Raw genomic sequence first — 19554 nt, 5'->3', positions numbered from 1 at the left:
GTGTTGTGTGATGTCCTGAGGTTAGTTAGGTTTAAGTAGTCCTAAGTTCTAGGGGCTGATGACCATAGATGTTAAGTCCCATAGTTCTTAGAGCCATTTGAACCATTTTGAAACACGTTTACAATGCTGGTTTGCTTTCTAAATCCAAAACAGTTCGTTAGGAAATATGTTTACTTCTTTTGTTTTTCTTGATTTTCCTATTACATCTGAAAGTGTCGGCTGCTTTTGCAACGAAACGTGTTAGATCTAGAAGGCAAACCAAAACTGAAAATATGCTTCATTCCAGACCATTGTCGGACCTGATGGTCTACTGGTAAAGCGTGTGCGTGGAAACTGAGAAGTCGCGGCGTCGAATGCCAGTCGGAGCAAGGAAATTTTCAGTCTGACTTTACTTTAGATTCACCTCTAAACGATGGGAATACTCGCTAGGAACGTTTTTTGGATTCCACGCTAAACTGTGGGTGCCCTTTTTCTGTGTAGATAAGTGGGGCAGGATGCGGAAAATAGCTGATGTGCCTTTCACTTGAAAGATTGCATTCGGCCATTGAGCTATATGACATTATTTTTATTCTAGTACACTGATAATATTTTCTGTAAGTGGAAACACTCATGGTGGTATAAATATGTAATTTTTAGCAGTTGCAGTGATAGATTTCAAATACCTTTCCTAATCCTGCATTACGCTCGTGCTGAAGAGCATGGGTTGGCCCAAGCCTTGGTACGAAAAACATCAAAATATCCCTGAAACGTCACAGAACCACCTCAGGCCTAAATTACCCGTCCCCACACTGTGCTTTAAATGCGTTATTGCCCCGTTGGCGCAACTGACGTTTTACATCATTCGAAAAGTGGCAAAATTGGAGCTGTTAGGACCAAACAAATCGCCTACAATACGCTACTGTCTAGTTTCTTTGTTGTTTGATTTAATGAAGCTCTTTGTGCCCTTTTGTCCGGTAACCGACTCCAAATGTTAACCTATTCGTCAATAGCGTGCATTTCCCTCCGCAGTACTCTCTCGGAAACTGCTTGAGATGGACCAGCATTCGCTGATACGCAGCGGCAGTTCGTGTCGGATTTGAAAAGCTACAGCTATTGACAAGGCGTGACAGTCGCCTTCTGCCGCTGTCGGTTAAGATATTTCCTCGAGCGGTGCTCTTGCACCGTGTTATTTGGTTGCGAGAGGCTCACCATTCCTTGTGACATGTACGACAGTCCGCGTTGATAAAGAAGCAAATCAGGGAACTGCATTGACGGTACGGCCGTAGGTACGTCCAGACACCTCAACTCTACTCTTTTCTGCGATTGTGTCATATCTCCACGTCTACATATTTCACTGTGTTGATTTCGTATAACCGTCTTTTTTTTAAATTTTTTCATTTGCTATGGGACTTAACTTCGACATCTACATCCATACTCCGCAAGCCACCTGACGGTGTGTGGCGGAGGGTACCTTGAGTACCTCTATCGGTTCTCCCTTCTATTCCAGTCTCGTATTGTTCGTGGAAAGAAGGATTGTCGGTATGCCTCTGTGTGGGCTCTAATCTCTCTGATTTTATCCTCATGGTCTCTTCGCGAGATATACGTAGGAGGAAGCAATATACTGCTTGACTCTTCGGTGAAGGTATGTTCTCTAAACTTTGACAAAAGCCCGTACCGAGCTACTGAGCGTCTCTCCTGCAGAGTCTTCCACTGGAGTTTATCTATCACTTCCGTAACGCTTTCGCGATTACTAAATGATCCTGCAACGAAGCGCGCTGCTCTCCGTTGGATCTTCTCTATATCTTCTATCAACCCTATCTGGTACGGATCCCACGCTGCTGAGCAGTATTCAAGCAGTGGGCGAACAAGCGTACTGTAACCTACTTCCTTTGTTTTCGGATTGCATTTCCTTAGGATTCTTCCAATGAATCTCAGTCTGGCATCTGCTTTACCGACGATCAACATTATATGATCATTCCATTTTAAATCACTCCTAATGCGTACTCTCAGATAATTTATGGTATTAACTGCTTCCAGTTGCTGACCTGCTATTTTGTAGCTAAATGATAAAGGATCTATCTTTCTGTGTATTCGCAGCACATTACACTTGTCTACATTGCGATTGAATTGCCATTCCCTGCACCATGCGTCAATTCGCTGCAGATCCTCCTGCATTTCAGTACAATTTTCCATTGTTACAACCTCTCGATACACCACAGCATCATCTGCAAAAACCTCAGTGAACTTCCGATGTCATCCACCAGGTCATTTACCTATATTGTGAATAGCAACGGTCCTATGACACTCCCCTGCGGCACACCTGAAATCACTCTTACTTCGGAAGACTTCTCTCCATTGAGAATGACATGCTGCGTCCTGTTATCTAGGAACTCCTCAATCCAATCACACAATTGGTCTGATAGTCCATATGCTCTTACTTTGTTCATTAAACGACTGTGGGGAACTGTATCGAACGCCTTGCGCAAGTCAAGAAACACGGCATCTACCTGTGAACCCGTGTCTATGGCCCTCTGAGTCTGTGGTCATCAGTCCACTAGAACTTAAAACTACTTAAACCTAACTAACCTAAGGACATCACACAATCTATGCCCGAGGCAGGATTCGAACCTGTGAGCGTAGCGGTCGCGCGGTTCCAGACTGAAGTGCCTACAACCGCTCGGCCACTGCGGCCGGCTATAACCGATTGACACACAGGCGACTCTACCGCGACTTCCATCAGCGGTAGAGGATTAATTGAAAGGAGCGACAGAATATCGTTGAAATGACTCTGAGCCCTAAGGGACTTAACATCTGAGGTCATCAGTCCCCTAGAACTTAGAACTACTTAAACCTAACTAACCTAAGGACATCACACACATCTATGCCCGAGGCAGGATTCGAACCTGCGACCGTAGCGGTCGCACGGTTCCAGACTGAAGACCCTAGAACCGCTCGGCCACACCGGCCGGCAGCGACAGAATGAAACACAGTTCCTCGATTTAGTGAGAATTCGTGTGGTCACGCTGTCTCTAGTGGCTTCAGCTGCATTGTAAGTTGGCGACAAGAAGTTCCATTTGAAGTGCTAGGAAGCATTCGTAGTCTATACTGGGTGTTCCGTAAGAAATGGCAAAAAGGTAACAGGACACAGAGAATGCCCCATTGAACAATTTGGGGTAGGGAACGGTAGTCGGTAAAGCCAGCTTAAGGAGCTGTGGAAGTAAATTTGTCCACTACTTTGTCTTGCATTATTTTTCTTCCAGCTTATTTACAACTAACATGCGTACAGTTTGACACGTAATGTGCTGTTTATTTACGAGGGTTGGAACTTCAACACTAGAAACTATCTATTTACAGCTCGTACAAAATAGATACGTATTTCAAAGGTTTACTGACCTTCAAAGTAGTCACCAGCACTGTGTATAACCCGTTGCCAGCGATGTGGAAGTCGTAGGATACTCTTAGCAGTGCCAGTTGTGTAGACAGTTCGAGCGGTGTGGTCTATTGCCCTACGATTTTCTAGCAGTTCTGAAGTCAATGCCGTCAAGTGTTTCCTTCAATTTAGCAATAGAGTTGAACTCACTAGGGCTTAAGTCAGGGGAGTGCACTAGGTGGTATAGCACTTAGCAACCCCATCAGTCAAACAAATCAGTAACAGCTTGCAATGTACGTGCTTGAGCATTGTCTTGCAAAATGATGGTCAGGTCCTGCAGAATGTGTCATCACTTCTGTCTCTAGGCCGGTCGTAGATTGTGTCCCAGAAATGAACAGCTTGGAGACGGAAGTGATGACACTTTCTGCAGGACCTGACCATCATTTTGCAAGACATTGCTCAAGCACGTGCAGTGCAAGCTGTTACTGATTTGTTTGACTGATGGGGCTGCTAAGTGCTATACCACCTACTGCACTCGCCTGACTTAAGCCCTCGTAAGTTCAACTCGATTGCTAAACTGAAGGAAACACTTCACGGCATTCGTTTCAGAACTGCTAGAAAATCGTCGGGCAATAGACCACACCGCTCGAACTGTCAACACAACTGGCACTGCTGAGAGTATCCTACGACTTCCACATCGCTGGCAACGGGTTATACACAATGCTGGTGACTACTTTGAAGGTCAGTAAACCTTTGAAACACGTATCTATTTTGTACGAGCTGTAAATAAATAGTTGCCACTATTAAAGTTCCAACCCTCGTACATGTACATTCTTTGTTTCCTGCAAGGAAACAAGGAGAACGAGCCTCATTACTAATAAGTCATGATGTAAGTTTTGTTTACTTTAGTTGTCCATAAGGCTGCTCTGCTATATCGTATTTACATTGACTCATGACAGAATGTGCTATGAGTCAACGACAGACCCATTCATTACCTAGGGCTATTCAGAGACGTACAGTACAATACGATGGAGCAGCACCGGTGCAGTTTCGCGGAACTCACAAACACGCACCTTGTGTATGGGGAAGTTCAAAAATGGTTCAAATGGCTCTGAGCAGTATGGGACTCAACTGCTGTGGTCATAAGTCCCCTAGAACGTAGAACTACTTAAACTTAACTAACCTAAGGACAGCACACAACACCCAGCCATCACGAGGCAGAGAAAATCCCTGAGCCCGCCGGGAATCGAACCCGGGAACCCGGGCGTGGGAAGCCAGAACGCTACCGCACGACCACGAGATGCGGGCTGTATGGGGAAGTACGTTGCAATACTCTCGCTGCTCAGAGGCTGTACGGGGAACGATTTCCTAACAGGCGTCATACGTAACGACGAGTCTCCAAAATGAGATTTTCACTCTGCAGCGGAGTGTGCGCTGATATGAAACTTCCTGGCAGATTAAAAATGTGTGCCGGACCGAGTCTCGAACTCACGTCGAGTGCTCATTTCTCTCGATCGACGAATTCGGGAGGCTGGTTCATTGGAATGAACAAACGAGGCACCTGGCAACTGAGGGTCAGTCGCACACCAGGGTTTGAAGAGGAGGTGCTGTAACGTGTTGCAGCGGCCGCCAGTTGCGAGTAATCGTCGTACTGCACGTGAAATGGGCGTTGCATATAGTAGCGTGCGGCGCGTCCTCTACGAACAACAATTACACCCGTATCACCCACAACAAGTCGATGCAATGCATGTGACTGACTTTGCACCAAGGGTCGCATTGTGTCAGTGACTCTTCCAACAGTGGATTTATCGATCAGATTTCCTCCAGATCGTGCTGTCTACTGACGAGGCCTCATTTTATCGCGATGGAATTTAGAACAGCAGGAACAGCCACGTCCCACGCCCGGGTTCCCAGGTTCGATTCCCGGCGGGGTCAGGGATTTTCTCTGCCTCGTGATGGCTAGGTGTTGTGTGATGTCCTTAGGTTAGTTAGCTTTAAGTAGTTCTAAGTCCTAGGGGACTGATGACCTAAGATGATAAGTCCCATAGTGCTCAGAGCCATTTGCACCATTTGAACAGCCACGTGTGGGATGAGGAAAACCCTCACTCTGTAGTAGAGTCACAGCGTAAAGTACGTTTTGTTGTGAATATCTGGGCCGGCAGTGTAGGCGACAATCTCATTTGGCCATATCTTCTACCTGGCCGTGTGAATGGCTACATGTAATTGGGGTTCGTACAAAGAGTACTACCTGAATTGTTGCAGGACGTAATCCTGACTGTTCATGATAGGATATGAATACAACATGACGCCGCACCGCCTCACTTCAATGTGAATGTCCGCAACCATCTCATTGCTGTATTTCCTATCCGCTGGACTGGCAGGGGATTTCCTGTTCCATGGCCCAAATCTGCATGATTATTTTCCAGTGGGGATATCTAAAGTCACTTGTCTATGGGACCCCAGTGGATACGAAGATGAAATTAGTTGCCTGAATCGGAGCGGTGATGTGACTCGAAACACACCAGGGATATTTGTCAGGGTGCATCAAAATCTTGTTCACCGATGTCATCCTTGCACTGAGCCTGATGATCGTCAGTTTCAGAACGTTTTGTAAGAAAGACTACAAATAGTACGCTCACTGTGTCAATTATTGTATTTGCAGTTAAGTGTAACTAATGTAAATTTAAAAGTTCACAGTAACGCGATTTTATTCCTGTTATCTCCTTAAGATGGCTTCTTCGACCCCAGGCTCCCTACCTCAAATTGTTCAGTGAAGCATCCTCTGTGTCCTGTAAAACTTTTGCCGCTCTTACGGAAACAATTGTATGCACTACTGGCCATTACAATTGCTACACCACGAAGATGACGTGCTCGAGACGCGAAATTTAACCGACAGGAAGAACATGTTGTGATATGCAAGTGATTAGCTTTTCAGAGCATTCACACAAGGTTGGCGCCGGTGGCGACACCTACAACGTGCTGACATGACGGAAGTTTCCAACCGATTTCTCATACACAAACCGCAGTTGACCGGCGTTGCCTGGTGAAACGTTGTTGTGATGCCTCGTGTAAGGAGGAGAAATGCGCACCATCACGTTTCCGACTTTGATAAAGGTCAGATTGTAGCCTATCGCGATTATGGCTTATCGTATGGCGACATTGCTGCTCGCGTCGGTCGAGATCCAATGACTGTTGGCAGAATATGGAATCGGTGGCTTCAGTAGGGTAATACGGAACGTCGTGCTGGATCCCAACGGCCTCGTATCACTAGCAGACGAGATGACAGGCATCTTAACCGTATGGCTGTAACGGATCGTGCAGCCACGTCTCGATCCCTGAGTTTGCAAGACAGCAACCATCTGCACGAACAGCTCGACGACGTTTGCAGCAGCATGGACTATCAGCTCGGAGACCATGGCTGCGGTTACCCTTGACGCTGCTTCAGAGACAGCAGCGCTTGCGATGGTGTACTCAACGACTACTAACCTGGGTGCACGAATGGCAAAACGTAATTTTTTCGGATGACTCCAATTTCGTTTACAGCATCATGATGGTCACATCCGTGTTTGGCGACATCGCAGTGAACGCACATTGGAAGCGTGTATTCGTCATTGCCATACTGGCGTATCACCAGGCGTGATGTTATAGGGTGCCATTGGTTACACGTCTCAGTCACCTCTTGTTCCCATTGACGCCACTTTGAACAGTGGACGTTACAGTTCAGATGTGTTACTACCTGTGGTTCTACCCTTCATTGTCCGCAGCTCGTGGTCGTGCGGTAGCGTTCTCGCTTCCCGCGCCCGGGTTCCCGGGTTCGATTCCCGGCGGGGTCAGGGATTTTCTCTGCCTCGTGATGACTGGGTGTTGTGTGATGTCCTTAGGTTAGTTAGATTTAAGTAGTTCTAAGTTCTAGGGGACTGATGACCATGGATGTTAAGTCCCATAGTGCTCAGAGCCATTTTTTTCTACCCTTCATTCGATCCCTGTGAAGCCCTACATTTCAGCAGGATAATGCACCACCGCGTGTTGCAGCTCCTGTGCCCGCCTTTCTGGATACAGAAAATGTTCGACTGCTACACTAGCCAGGACATTCTCCAGTGGCCGAGCAACTGGCTCGTCAGAATACGCCAGTCACTACTCTTGATGAACTGTGGTATCGATCGTGTTGTAGCTGCATGGGCAGCTGTACCTGTACACGCTATCCAAGCTCTGCTTGAGTCAATGCCCAGGCGTATCAAGGCCGTTATTACGGCCAGAGGTGGTTGTTCTGTGTACTGATTTCTGAGGATCTATGTGCCCAAATTGCGTGAAAATGTAATCAGGTGTCTGTCCTAGTATAATACATTTGTCCAGTGAGTACCCGTTTATCATCTGCATTTCTTCTCGGTGTAGCAATTTTAATGGCCAGCAGTGTACATTGCTTTGGTTTACAATATTAATTGGGTTGGTGCATAAATTAGCAGCGTTTTGCAATAAGTTTATAAACACAATAGATACGCACAACTGAGAGTTTAGTCATCAACAATATATTCTCATTCATTATTTAAACTGTCTGCCAAGACTGGAGTAACTTTTAGATTCCGCCTCTGCAGAAATAACGTAGTTTTGAGACAGAGGATTGTTTGACAGAGGGCAGAAAAGGTGAAAATATGAGGGCGCAGGATCTGGTGAAAAAGGTCTGTGGGTAATGACTTCCCAAAACAGTCCCTGTACAGTGTTTTTTGTCACTCTAGCGTCATGCAGGCGAACGTTATCTTGGAGTAGCATCACTTCACGCTGTCTTCCTGGTCGTTGTTCTTGGACTGCGTCTGCAACACGTGCGTGTCAGCTGTCGTCAACAAATGTCAGCGGTGATGGTTACTCCTCAAGGAAGTACACCACACCGTCGCTGTTTCACCAGATGCATAACATTATCTTTTATGGATGCACAATGCAAAGTCTTTGTACGGAGAGTAACTGTTTCTTTCGGGCTCAACCATATCTTTCTTTTACTTATTTTATCATAAAGAGACCATTTCTCGTCATCAGAATCGATAAAGGGCGGGAATGACGGGTGTTGTTTACGAGCCAATTTATGATGAACAAGCAGAGATGTACTTATGCGCACCAGCTGATTTTTGTGATTTTGGCTTATAGCATGCGGTACCCATACAGCCGATTTTTGAACCTTGCTCATAAGATGCAAATGTCGCACTATTGTGAAATGACCTCATTTCATCACATTTGCCAGTTCTCGAGTACTGACTTGGATCATTGTCTATTAATGCGTTTAAATGGTCTCATCAAACCCCGATGGTCTTCATGAACGTGAAGAGTCACTAATGTCAAAATGATCCTCCATAAACCGTGCCCAATGGCATTATCCCACACACGATGCAAATGTTTCTGGCTGCCTCTGCTGCTGTCACCCCTCTATTGAGAAGGATGTTTGGTGGGGGATGTTAATTACAGCAGTGATTTACTTTTTGATGACAGGTTATGCACCGGAATTCATCACTGTGGGTTAGCACTATATGGGCACCAGTCCAATGCAGAAATGCATAGGAAAAGCCTTTGTTACAATTTTGGGGAGTTCTTTAATGTTATCATTACATAAATGTAATGTAATAGATACCAATGAACTCCTGTAAGGTTGTTGCAGTCACTGGTTCGTTTTACCTCTTAACAATGCAAGAGCCTCAGTTAAACATTTTGGAGGGTTAACATTGTTTCGGCATTAACGTTACACATAGTGTGTTAGCACTATTTTTCTCTACAAACTATTGTATCTATATATTTTTAGGAAGGATCACTATCTAGATCCACTGAAAGAGAAGTAGGAAGCAGGTAACAATTTCAGTGAAGGTCAAGCATCAAGTAAGTTTTTCATTACAAAGAAACATAAGAAGAGAGACAATTTCTAAAACTTCAAGTTAGCAAGAAAATATGTTGGCCCACATTCTATTAAAAAGAAGTAAAATAAAAAAGTACATAGCACATTGTTGATCGCTACGTATCTCCTAAAAATATTGCCATACTGAAAGTCTTGTAGTAAAAAAAAATTAATAAAATTAAAGTACTAAATTGCTTTATTAGTATTACGTCTACGACTGGGTGTTGTGTGATGTCCTTAGGTTAGTTACGTTTAAGTAGTTCGAAGTTCTAGGGGACTGATGACCATAGATGTGAAGTCCCATAGTGCTCAGAGCCATATGAACCTTTTTTTTTATTACGACTACACCTAACAAAAACTCCCGCAGTCCCTTCATGAGTCATTCACACATTTTGCATTGTAATTTATTTATGTGACGAGGTTTGGTCTTCTAGCTTTCTACTTTTTAATTCAAAAGTCGGAACCACTTGGTGTATTTACTCACTCAGTACAGAAAGTTTGACATTGTTACTTTGTTAATTTTGTTGTAAGAATTTTTACTTGTTTCTTATGTTTAGCGTCCCTATGGTCCTAGTCTGTGATGTAAGGTAGCAAAAGACGCACATTTGCTCCCAAAACTTCGCCAGGTACTTTTTGACGAAGGCGATGCTAACGCATTATAGTGGGGACAGTGTTAAAAGTAATCAATTTTGTAGAATATGTTAGCAATTTTTTTAGCCATATCTCAGATTACGTATGTAAAGAAGAGTGTAACAATTTGCAGAAAAACTTACAAATAAGTCCACTGTAAAGCAAACGTTTACAGATGATTTCCAGATTTAACCAAAAATATAAAACAAAATGACTGAAAACTGGTCTCTCGTATGTTACCACTACCGTCCACCGACCCCTTCCATTCTGCAGCACCTACAGCGCCCCAGAACGACGAGTGAGCTCTTTTAAGGGTCAGACTTAAATGTTCACTGGTGAGTTTTCTTCCAGTATTCGAATATCAAATACAAATGAATGAATTTTCTGGATGGCTCTGATGCAGTTATTCAGCTTATAACAATACCGTCTGCTACTGCTGTACCATAACCTCACAACTGGAAGCAGTTCGTATAGTGAAATTATTTTTATTCAAGCAATTATAGTAAAAAGAAGCAGAGCAGTGTTTCCTCTGAAAGGATTTTAGTTGTGTTGACCGTGAAATACCTAACGGGGGTTGCTTATCGGAAATGAAAGTCAGAATTACGTAAATATTTAAACAGTAACAAAGAATATTTTACCTATCCACACTGTTCAAAGGATAAAGAAAACGGTCGCCAGCCTAATTAAGCATAAGAACGAGTAACATTCTTGTTCAAGAAAATGGATATGAGTAACTTTAACAGACAAAGACAACCTATACTTTGCCACACACGAGTGCAATGAACGTGGCACCTGGATATGTTCACGTTAAAGAAAGTGCTAACAGTTATAAGAGAACATAGCTATTTGCATAATGATAACAGAAAATGACATATACTTTTGCCTTCAAGGCTTGGTCAAACTGAATGGTCTCAATAATATTATTATCAATATTGACTGTAGAATCTTAAAATAGGCATAAGTTCAAAATTACTTTTCAAACATTTTCCTATCTGACAAAAACTGTAAATGTAGTTCACTGCAAAATTATGAACTTGTCATAGGTTAGGTCTCTCTCAGCCAAATACTTTTCTATTTAGAATGAAATTTAAATGTATTTCACTAACAAACAATTTCTCACTGAATTTTGAGTAAAAGAAGTTACTGTTTTCATAGATAGTGGTCTTTCTATTAATTGCTATTTATCATGAGCATAAAGAATGAACTGTGGATCCTACAGGGTGGCGCACGAAATGTGTTAACATTTTGTTTTTGAATATAAACTTTATTGTCAATACAATCTGAAAGGAACCTATACGGCAATGAAGAACCGTCCATGGAGATTTGGTCTAACTCAGCACATGATCAATATATCCACAATTTCGTTTCCTAACATCCTTCAAACGAACACTGAAGTTAGTGATTACCCTACGGCACATGTCTTCCGTAATTTCACTGCAAGCTTGAAGAATAAGTCTTCTGAGCTCCATTAAATCACGTGGACGTTTCGGGAAAATTTTTTCCTTTAGGTACCCCCAAAGAAAAAAGTCACATGGATTGTGGTCTGGACTATTGGAGAGGGGGGGGGGGGGGGCGCAATTTTGTCTTTCATTGAAGCGACCTGGAAACCTGAGTGAAATGATCCACATGACATGTCGAAATGCTCGTGTAAAAACCCCAACACAGTGTTTGCAGTATGTGGCCTTGCTCCATCTTGCATGAACCACTGCGTATTGAAGGGCTAGGCAGTAGCATGAAGCTGTGGGAAGAAGCTATTGCGAAGCATGCTCAAATAACCCTCGCTGTTCACAGTTTCTTCAAAGAAAAAGGGTCCAATAAGTCTGTGACTGGAAATTGCTGACCACGCTGTAATCCTTGGAGCATAATGTTGTCGTTCATGAAGCACTTGTGGGTTTTCAGTGGCCCAAAAGCGTACATTTTGTTTGTTAACCACACCGTATAAACGAAAATGCGCCTCGTCTGAAAACCAAACGTTGTTGAGAGTTTCTTCCCTATCCTCCGCTCACGGAGCAAACAGTAGTCTCTGCTGCTTGTGTTCTTCAGTGAGCTTCTGTGCACAGGTCATCTTGTATGGGTACATAAGGAGGTCACTTTTAAGAATGCGTTGAACGGATCGCCTGGATATTCCCAGTTGCACTGCTGCCTTTCTACACGATTTCCCGGGACTTCTCTGTGCAGCAACTCGTACCGCTTCAATATTCTCCGGCGAACAAACAGGCTTAGGCTGAGGTCGCTTCACTTCCAATACTGTTCCTTCCTGTACAAATTTATCGTACAACCTGTGGATGGTCTTCTTGCAAGGGACCCATCATGTGTTAAAGCGTTGTCGAAAACGCCTCTGAGTCACAACAAGGCTTTTCGTTCCATGAAAAAGTAACACAATTGCCGATCATTGCTGTGTCGTCAGTCTTTCATTGTCAGCCATTGCTGCTTACTAGTCTCCTAGCGGCAGTATCGTGAATTACGCGTCATTTTGTAACTCATTTGTTTTTCCAAGCTCTGCTGGTACTGCTGTAGAGACCCCAGCGGGATATCTAATGTGCGTCGTAAATTGTGAAAGAAACAATTGGTAACATATTTCGTGCGCCACCCTGTATTACACCATTAATATGCAAAAAAATGGTTCAAATGGCTCTGAGCACTATGGGACTTAACATCTATGGTCATCAGTCCCCTAGAACTTAGAACTACTTAAACTTAACTAACCTAAGGACATCACACAACACCCAGTCATCACGAGGCAGAGAAAATCCCTGACTCCGCCGGGAATCGAACCCGGGAACCCAGGCGTGGGAAGCGAGAACGCTACCGCACGACCACGAGCTGCGGACTTTTAATACGCAAGTGGAACGCAATATTGTACAGATTTTGAATTGAATGGTAAGATTAATTGAAACTTTCTATTATTAAGTAACTTTGTACATTTTCAACTACTTTCAGGCAGGGGGCCCTTAATCTTGACCACTGTAGCAGAGCAGACTAAAAGCTGAGGACAATAGTAACTTAACGTTAGCGACAGCCCCGGACGGTGCACAAGTCCCGCCCAATCACCCCCTCCACACCGATCCATATCCTAAGCTCCGCGCATGGTCTGCCGCATGTTCCAACATCAAAGTTGTTCGTATCACAGATATGCTAGCCATAACAAGGGAGAAAATCAGTAGTTAGTACGAAATACAGTTTTTCCGGTACCATTGTGAAAAGAATTAGAAATATGTTCATTGAATATGCGAGTTGAAAAATCATCAATAAGAACGAAAAATAAAAATGGTATCCACACTGTCTTTTTTATTTCATGAGCTTTCATCTCCACTATATAAAAGAATTCGATATTTGTTAACTGCAGTGAGCGCAAATTTCCGTCACATCGCGTAGTGTTAGAAATTCTATTGGAAAATATTAATTGGTAGTATCGCCAAGGATGCTGTCCATTATCTCGATTGTGTAAAGTCAATGTTGTGCATAAACAAGGCAAAGTCGATGTCTTGGTTTGTTTCTGATTGCGTCGTTAAGACTAAAGAATGTAAGAGTGGGATAACGTAGAAATTCGAGATACAAGCAGTCAGTTATTTATACAGTGACATTCTTCATTAATATTTACCTGTGTAATGGGTGAATTTTTACTTGTGAGCTCTTATGACTGCTTGCTTATAGCAGACACGAGATTACTTTGAGTTCTTCTTCAGTGTTTGAGAGCTGTAGAGCTGCCTATTGTTAAACATTTGTACATAATTTCGTCAGTGTCATTCCAACATGTGGTGTCACCGCCAGACACCACACTTGCTAGGTGGTAGCCTTTAAATCGGCCGCGGTCCGCTAGTATACGTCGGACCCGCGTGTCGCCACTGTCAGTGATTGCAGACCGAGCGCCGCCACACGGCAGGTCTACAGAGAGATCCTAGCACTCGCCCCAGTTGTACAGCCGACTTTGTTAGCGAAGCTACACTGACAAATACGCTCTCATTTGCCGAGACGATAGTTAGCATAGCCTTCAGCTACGTCATTTGCTACGACCTAGCAAGGCGCCATGACCAGTTTATATTGAGATTATATAATGTATAAACAAGAGCGATGTTCTCCAATTATGGATTAAAGTTAAGTATACACGAGCTTCGTACATTATTTATTAGACTCAACTCCTTTAATTGTTCCAGACCTCACGCCAGTCTGCGTGAGCTTAAACGCGTGCATTTCGGCCTCCTCTAGCAACACGGTGTTGGCCCTTCTGCCAACACATCACAACACATCTTATCACACTGTAATGTCTGTTAGAAATCAGTTTTGACAGCAGTTGGCCACAACAGTCAAGATTAGATACCTTGTGTATGATAACTTTATTGAGAGTGCATATCTATGTTTCATTTTGACAGTATTACACAAACTGCTAACAAGTACTAACAGCACAACACTGCTAGTATGAACAACCGCGGTAAAACAGAAAACGACGAACAAAAACACGACACCGACGAGGACTACCAAAGATCATATTGACGCACTCTTGGTTGGTGTGGCGGGGGGTAAATGGGCGGGGCTCGTGCAATTGTCAGGGGCTGTCGCTAACGTTTCCTCAATAGTATGAGGCTGCTACTGCCAGTGTCGGAGTACCTGCTGTTCGTCGAGCTCTGGGAGGTAGGCCCCGTCCTCGCCGGGCGGCGGCGCCTTGTACAGCCCGTCGTCCTCTGTGGTCGTGGCGGCCGCCCCCACGTCACCGGCCGGGGCGCATGCGCACAACGACCACGTGGCTAGGACGCACAAGGTGGCGGATACCTGCAGGGCAGACAAACCTTACTGTACAGGGTTATTACAAATGATTGAAGCGATTTCACAGCTCTACAATAACTTTATTATTTGAGATATTTTCACAATGCTTTACACACACATACAAAAACTCAAAAAGTTTTTTTAGGCGTTCACAAATGTTCGATATGTGCCCCTTTAGTGATTCGGCAGACATCAAGCCGATAATCGAGTTCCTCCCACACTCGGCGCAGCATGTCCCCATCAATGAGTTCGAAAGCATTGTTGATGTGAGCTCGCAGTTCTGGCACGTTTCTTGGTAGAGGAGGTTTAAACACTGACTCTTTCACATCACTATGCCTGAAACTTGCCCGCACGCGTTCAACCGTTTCTTCGCTCACTGCAGGCCGACCCATTGATTTCCCCTTACAGAGGCATCCAGAAGCTTTAAACTGCGCACAACATCGCCGAATGGAATTAGCAGTTGGTGGATCTTTGTTGAACTTCGTCCTGAAGTGTCGTTGCACTGTTATGACTGACTGATGTGAGTGCATTTCAAGCACGACATACGCTGTCTCGGCTCCTGTCGCCATTTTGTCTCACTGCGCTCTCGAGCGCTCTGGCGGCAGAAACCTGAAGTGCGGCTTCAGCCGAACAAAACTTTATGAGTTTTTCTACGTATCTGTAGTGTGTCGTGACCATATGTCAATGAATGGAGCTACAGTGAATTTATGAAATCGCTTCAATCATTTGTAATAGCCTTGTAGAAGACTCCTTCACGTAAGTGATCAAACGCTGAGCATTTCACGCCGTTACTGACTCGCTGCGTCTTTCAGGAAACAAGTACTGGATGTGGCTTAAATTCCAAGAAATAGTATCGGCAGCAATTGAGAGATTTATACCAAATAAATTAGCAAACGACGGAGCTGATCCTCGGTGGTACACAAAACGGGTTACAGCACTGTTGCAGAAACAACGAATTAAACATGCCAAATTTAAACAGAAGCAAAACCACCGAGATTGGCGATCCTTTACAGAAGCTCGAAATTTAGCGCGGAGTTTAGTGCGAGACGCCTATAACAGTTTCCACAACGAAACTTTGTCTCGAAACCTGGCAGAAAATCCAAAGAGATTCTGGTCGTATGTGAGGGCATGTTAGCGCCAAGAACCAATCAATGGCTTCTCTGAGTGATAGCAATGGAGATACCATCGAAGACAGTGCTGCCAAATCAGAGTTACTGCATACAGCCTTCCGAAATGCCTTCACAAAAGAAGACGAAGTAAATATTCCGGAATTCGAATTGAGAACAGCTGCCAACATTAGTAATGTAGAAGTAACTATCCTCGGAGTAGTGAAGCAACTCAAATCACTTAATAAAAGCAAGTCTTCTGCTCCAGACTGTATACCAATTAGGTTCCTTTCGGAGTATGCTGATGCATTAGCTCCATACTTAACAATCATATACAACCGTTCTCTCGACGAATGATCCTTACCCAAAGACTGGAAAGTTGCACAGGTCACACCAATATTCAAGAAAGGTAGTAGGAGTAATCCACTAAATTACAGGCCCATATCGTTAACGTCGATATGCAGCAGGATTTTAGAACATATACTGTGCTCGAACATTATGAATTACTTCGAAAGAAACGGTCTATAGGCACACAGTCAACATGGGTTTAGAAAACATCGTTCCTGTGAAACACAACCTGCTCTTTATTCACATAAAGTGCTGAGTGCTATTGACAACTGATTTCAGATCGATTCCGTATTCCTGAATTTCCGGACGGCTTTTGACACTTTACCACACAAGCGGCTCGTAGTGAAATTGCGTGCTTATGTAATATCGTCTCAGTTATGTGACTGGATTTGCGATTTCGTGTCAGAGTGGTCACAGTTCGTAGTAATTGACAGAAAGTCATAGAGTAAAACAGAAGTGATTTCTGGCGTTCCCCAAGGTAGTGTTATAGGCCCTTTTATATAGATAAACGATTTGGGAGACAATCTGAGCAGCCGTCTTAGGTTGTTTTCAGATGACGCTGTCGTTTATCGACTAATAAAGTCATCACAAGATCAAAACAAACTGAAAAACGATTTAGAAAAAATATCTGAATGGTGAGAAAAGTGGCAGATGACCCTACATAACGAAAAGTGTGAGGGCATCCACATGAGTGCTAAAAGGAACCCGTTAAACTTCGGTTACACGATAAATCAGTCTAATTTAAAAGCCGTAAATTCAACTAAATACCTAGGTATTACCATTACGAACAACTTAAATTTGAAGGAACACATAGAAAATGTTGTGGGGAAGGCTAACCAAAGGCTGCGTTGTATTGTCAGGACACTTAGAAAATGTAACAGACCTACTAAGGAGACTGCCTACACTACGCTTGCCCGTCCTCTTTTAGAATAATGCTGCGCGGTGTGGGATCCTTACCAGATAGGACTGACGGAGTACATCGAGAAAGTTCAAAGCACGTTTTGTATTTTCGCGAAATATGGGAGAGAATGTCATAGAAATGATACTTGATTTGGTCTGGAAATCATGAAAAGAAAGGCGTTTTTCGTTGCGACGGAATCTTCTCACCAAATTCCAATCACCAACTTTCTCCTCCGAATGCGAAAATATTTTGTTGACACCGACCTATATAGGGAGAAACAATCACCGCGATAAAATAAGAAAAATCAGAGCTCGTATGGAAAGATATAGGTGTTCGTTCATTCCGCGCGCTATACGAGATTGGAATAGTAGAGAATTGTGAAGGTGGTTCGATGAACCCACTGCCAGGCACTTAAATCTGATTTGCAGAGTATCCATGTAGATGTAGATGTACGATGGGCATCCAATAATGTGTTACTGAAAACAGGTTGGTCTTATTCACGATTCCAAATCACTATATTATTCCCCGTTCTTTTGGCTAGAAAACCCTGTTTTTCAACATTCCCTCCGTTCAATTTGGCTGCCTTATGCCACCTTGCTGGGATGACATGTACGCCCACTTTGTACCGCTCTACTGGTCGACACCTGTCGCCATCGCCTTGCTGCATCAGTAGCTTCCCCATCATGCGCTTGCTGCTTCCACGTGCATTCTTCATTGAGCCAGACAGATGGAAGTCAGAATGTGTGAGATCTGAGCTGTAGGGTGGTTGAGGAATAATAAACCAAATAAGTTTCATGAGCTCCACTACGGTCCGCAGACTTGTGTGCGGTCTCGCGTTGTCATTGGGAAGGAGAAGTTCATTTGCATTTCAGTGGCGGAGAACAAGCGGAAGTCGTTTCTTCAACTTCCTGCGGGTAGCACAGTGCCCTTCAGAGTTGATCGTTGCATCGTGAGGGAACACATGAAACAGAATAACCCCTTCAAGAAGACCCTGAGCATGACTTTATCGGCTGAGGGTACGGCTTCGAACTTTTTCTTAGTAAGAGAGGGGGCGTGCCGCAAGTCCAGGGATTGCCATTTTGTTTCCGGCTCGAAGTGATGAATCCATATTTCATCGAGCGTAACGATGTTCGACAAAAAAGTCGCGCGATCAGACTCGTAAAGCGCAACCAGTTCCACGCAGATGGTCCTTAATATTGCTCTTTACGGTCTTACGTTAAGCGGCGAAGAAGCCAGGGAACACACACCTATGTGTACCCCAACAGGTGGACTAGCGTATCATCACTGCCAACTGAGACGCCCAGTTGAGGAGCGATGTTTTTCACTGTGACCCGTCAGTCATCTGGAATGAGAGTGTCCGGACGTTCCAATATTACAGGTGTGTGCGGCCGACCGGCACGTGGGAGATCGGACAGATTTTCGCTACCTTGTCGCGATAATCATAGTCGCCTCACCCAACGACTCACCGTGCTTTTGTTGACATCCAGGTTCCCACAGACATTCTGCAAGTGCATATGAATGCCTGCGATGCTCTGGCTTCCCGCCAAAGTAATCTCAATGAGAGCTCTCTGCTAGGAACTCACCTCCGTTACGGACGCCATTTTGTGGGCCATGCATAGCGTCACCACACCCGCCAGGTTAGCCGAGAGCGCTAATGAGCTGCTTCCTGGACTCTGGTAGGCACCCCGGCCCCGGATTGAATCCGCCCGGCGGATTAACGACGAGGGCCGGTGGGCCGGCCAGCCTGGATGTGGTTTTTAGTCGGTTTTCCACATCCCTCTAGGTGAATACCGGGCTGGTCACCACGTCCCGCCTCATTTACACGACTCGCAGACATTTGAAACACATCCGCACTTTTCCATGATTTACACTAGACGCAGACAGATGGCGTACTCTGATTCCATCCTGGGGGTACGGGGTGGTGGCAGGAAGGGCATCTGGCCACCCCTTCACATTAACATGCCAAATCCGATTTAACCACGCCAAACTCGAGCAAAATGAGGGACAAAGGTGCAAGCGATAAAATAGAATAATATAGCGTCACCACCCATCGGAACGTCGTGAAACTATAGGGTCTGCAGCGGGAGCATTTCACTAAAAATTGGGAATTTTTTCAACCGAAATTTTCCGAGAAAAGGTAGTGTAGCAGTACTTACTGAACGCCTCTCATATAAAGTGGGAAATCCGGGGTCGCAAATTTTCATTTGTCATCAGTAGATAACACCTTCATATCAGTTGCAGCTAATGCCCAAAACATTCGGAAAATACGAATAAATTTGTTAAATACAGAGCGTTTCAAGAACGATATATGCTCTTAATATACCATCAATATACATATTAAAATGTATTTTGTTCTCAAATTTGTCACTGCGCGACGGCTCGGGTATTTGTGGAACGAATACATTTTTAGCTTATACTCCTTGCCGGTAGATGTCGGTTGTCTCCCGTTTACTTGAATACCGTCACGTGCTGCGAAACGGCTACTCAGCAGCATAGTGTAATTCCGTGCTTTACGTGATTACAGTGCAAAGGCATTCGAGGTTGAGGTATCAAACTGATCCTCGGAATGAATGGAACATTCGCAGAT

The 19554-nt window shown here is 44.2% G+C and overlaps 1 protein-coding gene across 2 annotated transcripts in view; it reads right to left on the bottom strand.

Annotated features, from left to right (window-relative positions):
* LOC126101138 (uncharacterized) overlaps window positions 1–19554 on the bottom strand; it is a 101384-nt gene that overhangs the window by 47863 nt on the left and 33967 nt on the right. For both annotated transcript variants that reach the window (XM_049911819.1, XM_049911820.1), the window contains exon 2: window positions 14457–14618. In XM_049911819.1, the coding sequence (XP_049767776.1) occupies window positions 14457–14618 (162 nt within the window). The remainder of the gene's footprint in view (window positions 1–14456; window positions 14619–19554) is intronic.

This window comes from Schistocerca cancellata, chromosome 9 (genome assembly GCF_023864275.1).
Source record: "Schistocerca cancellata isolate TAMUIC-IGC-003103 chromosome 9, iqSchCanc2.1, whole genome shotgun sequence".
Taxonomy (NCBI): Eukaryota; Metazoa; Arthropoda; class Insecta; order Orthoptera; family Acrididae; genus Schistocerca; species Schistocerca cancellata.
This window is presented reverse-complemented; position numbering and strand designations above follow the sequence as displayed.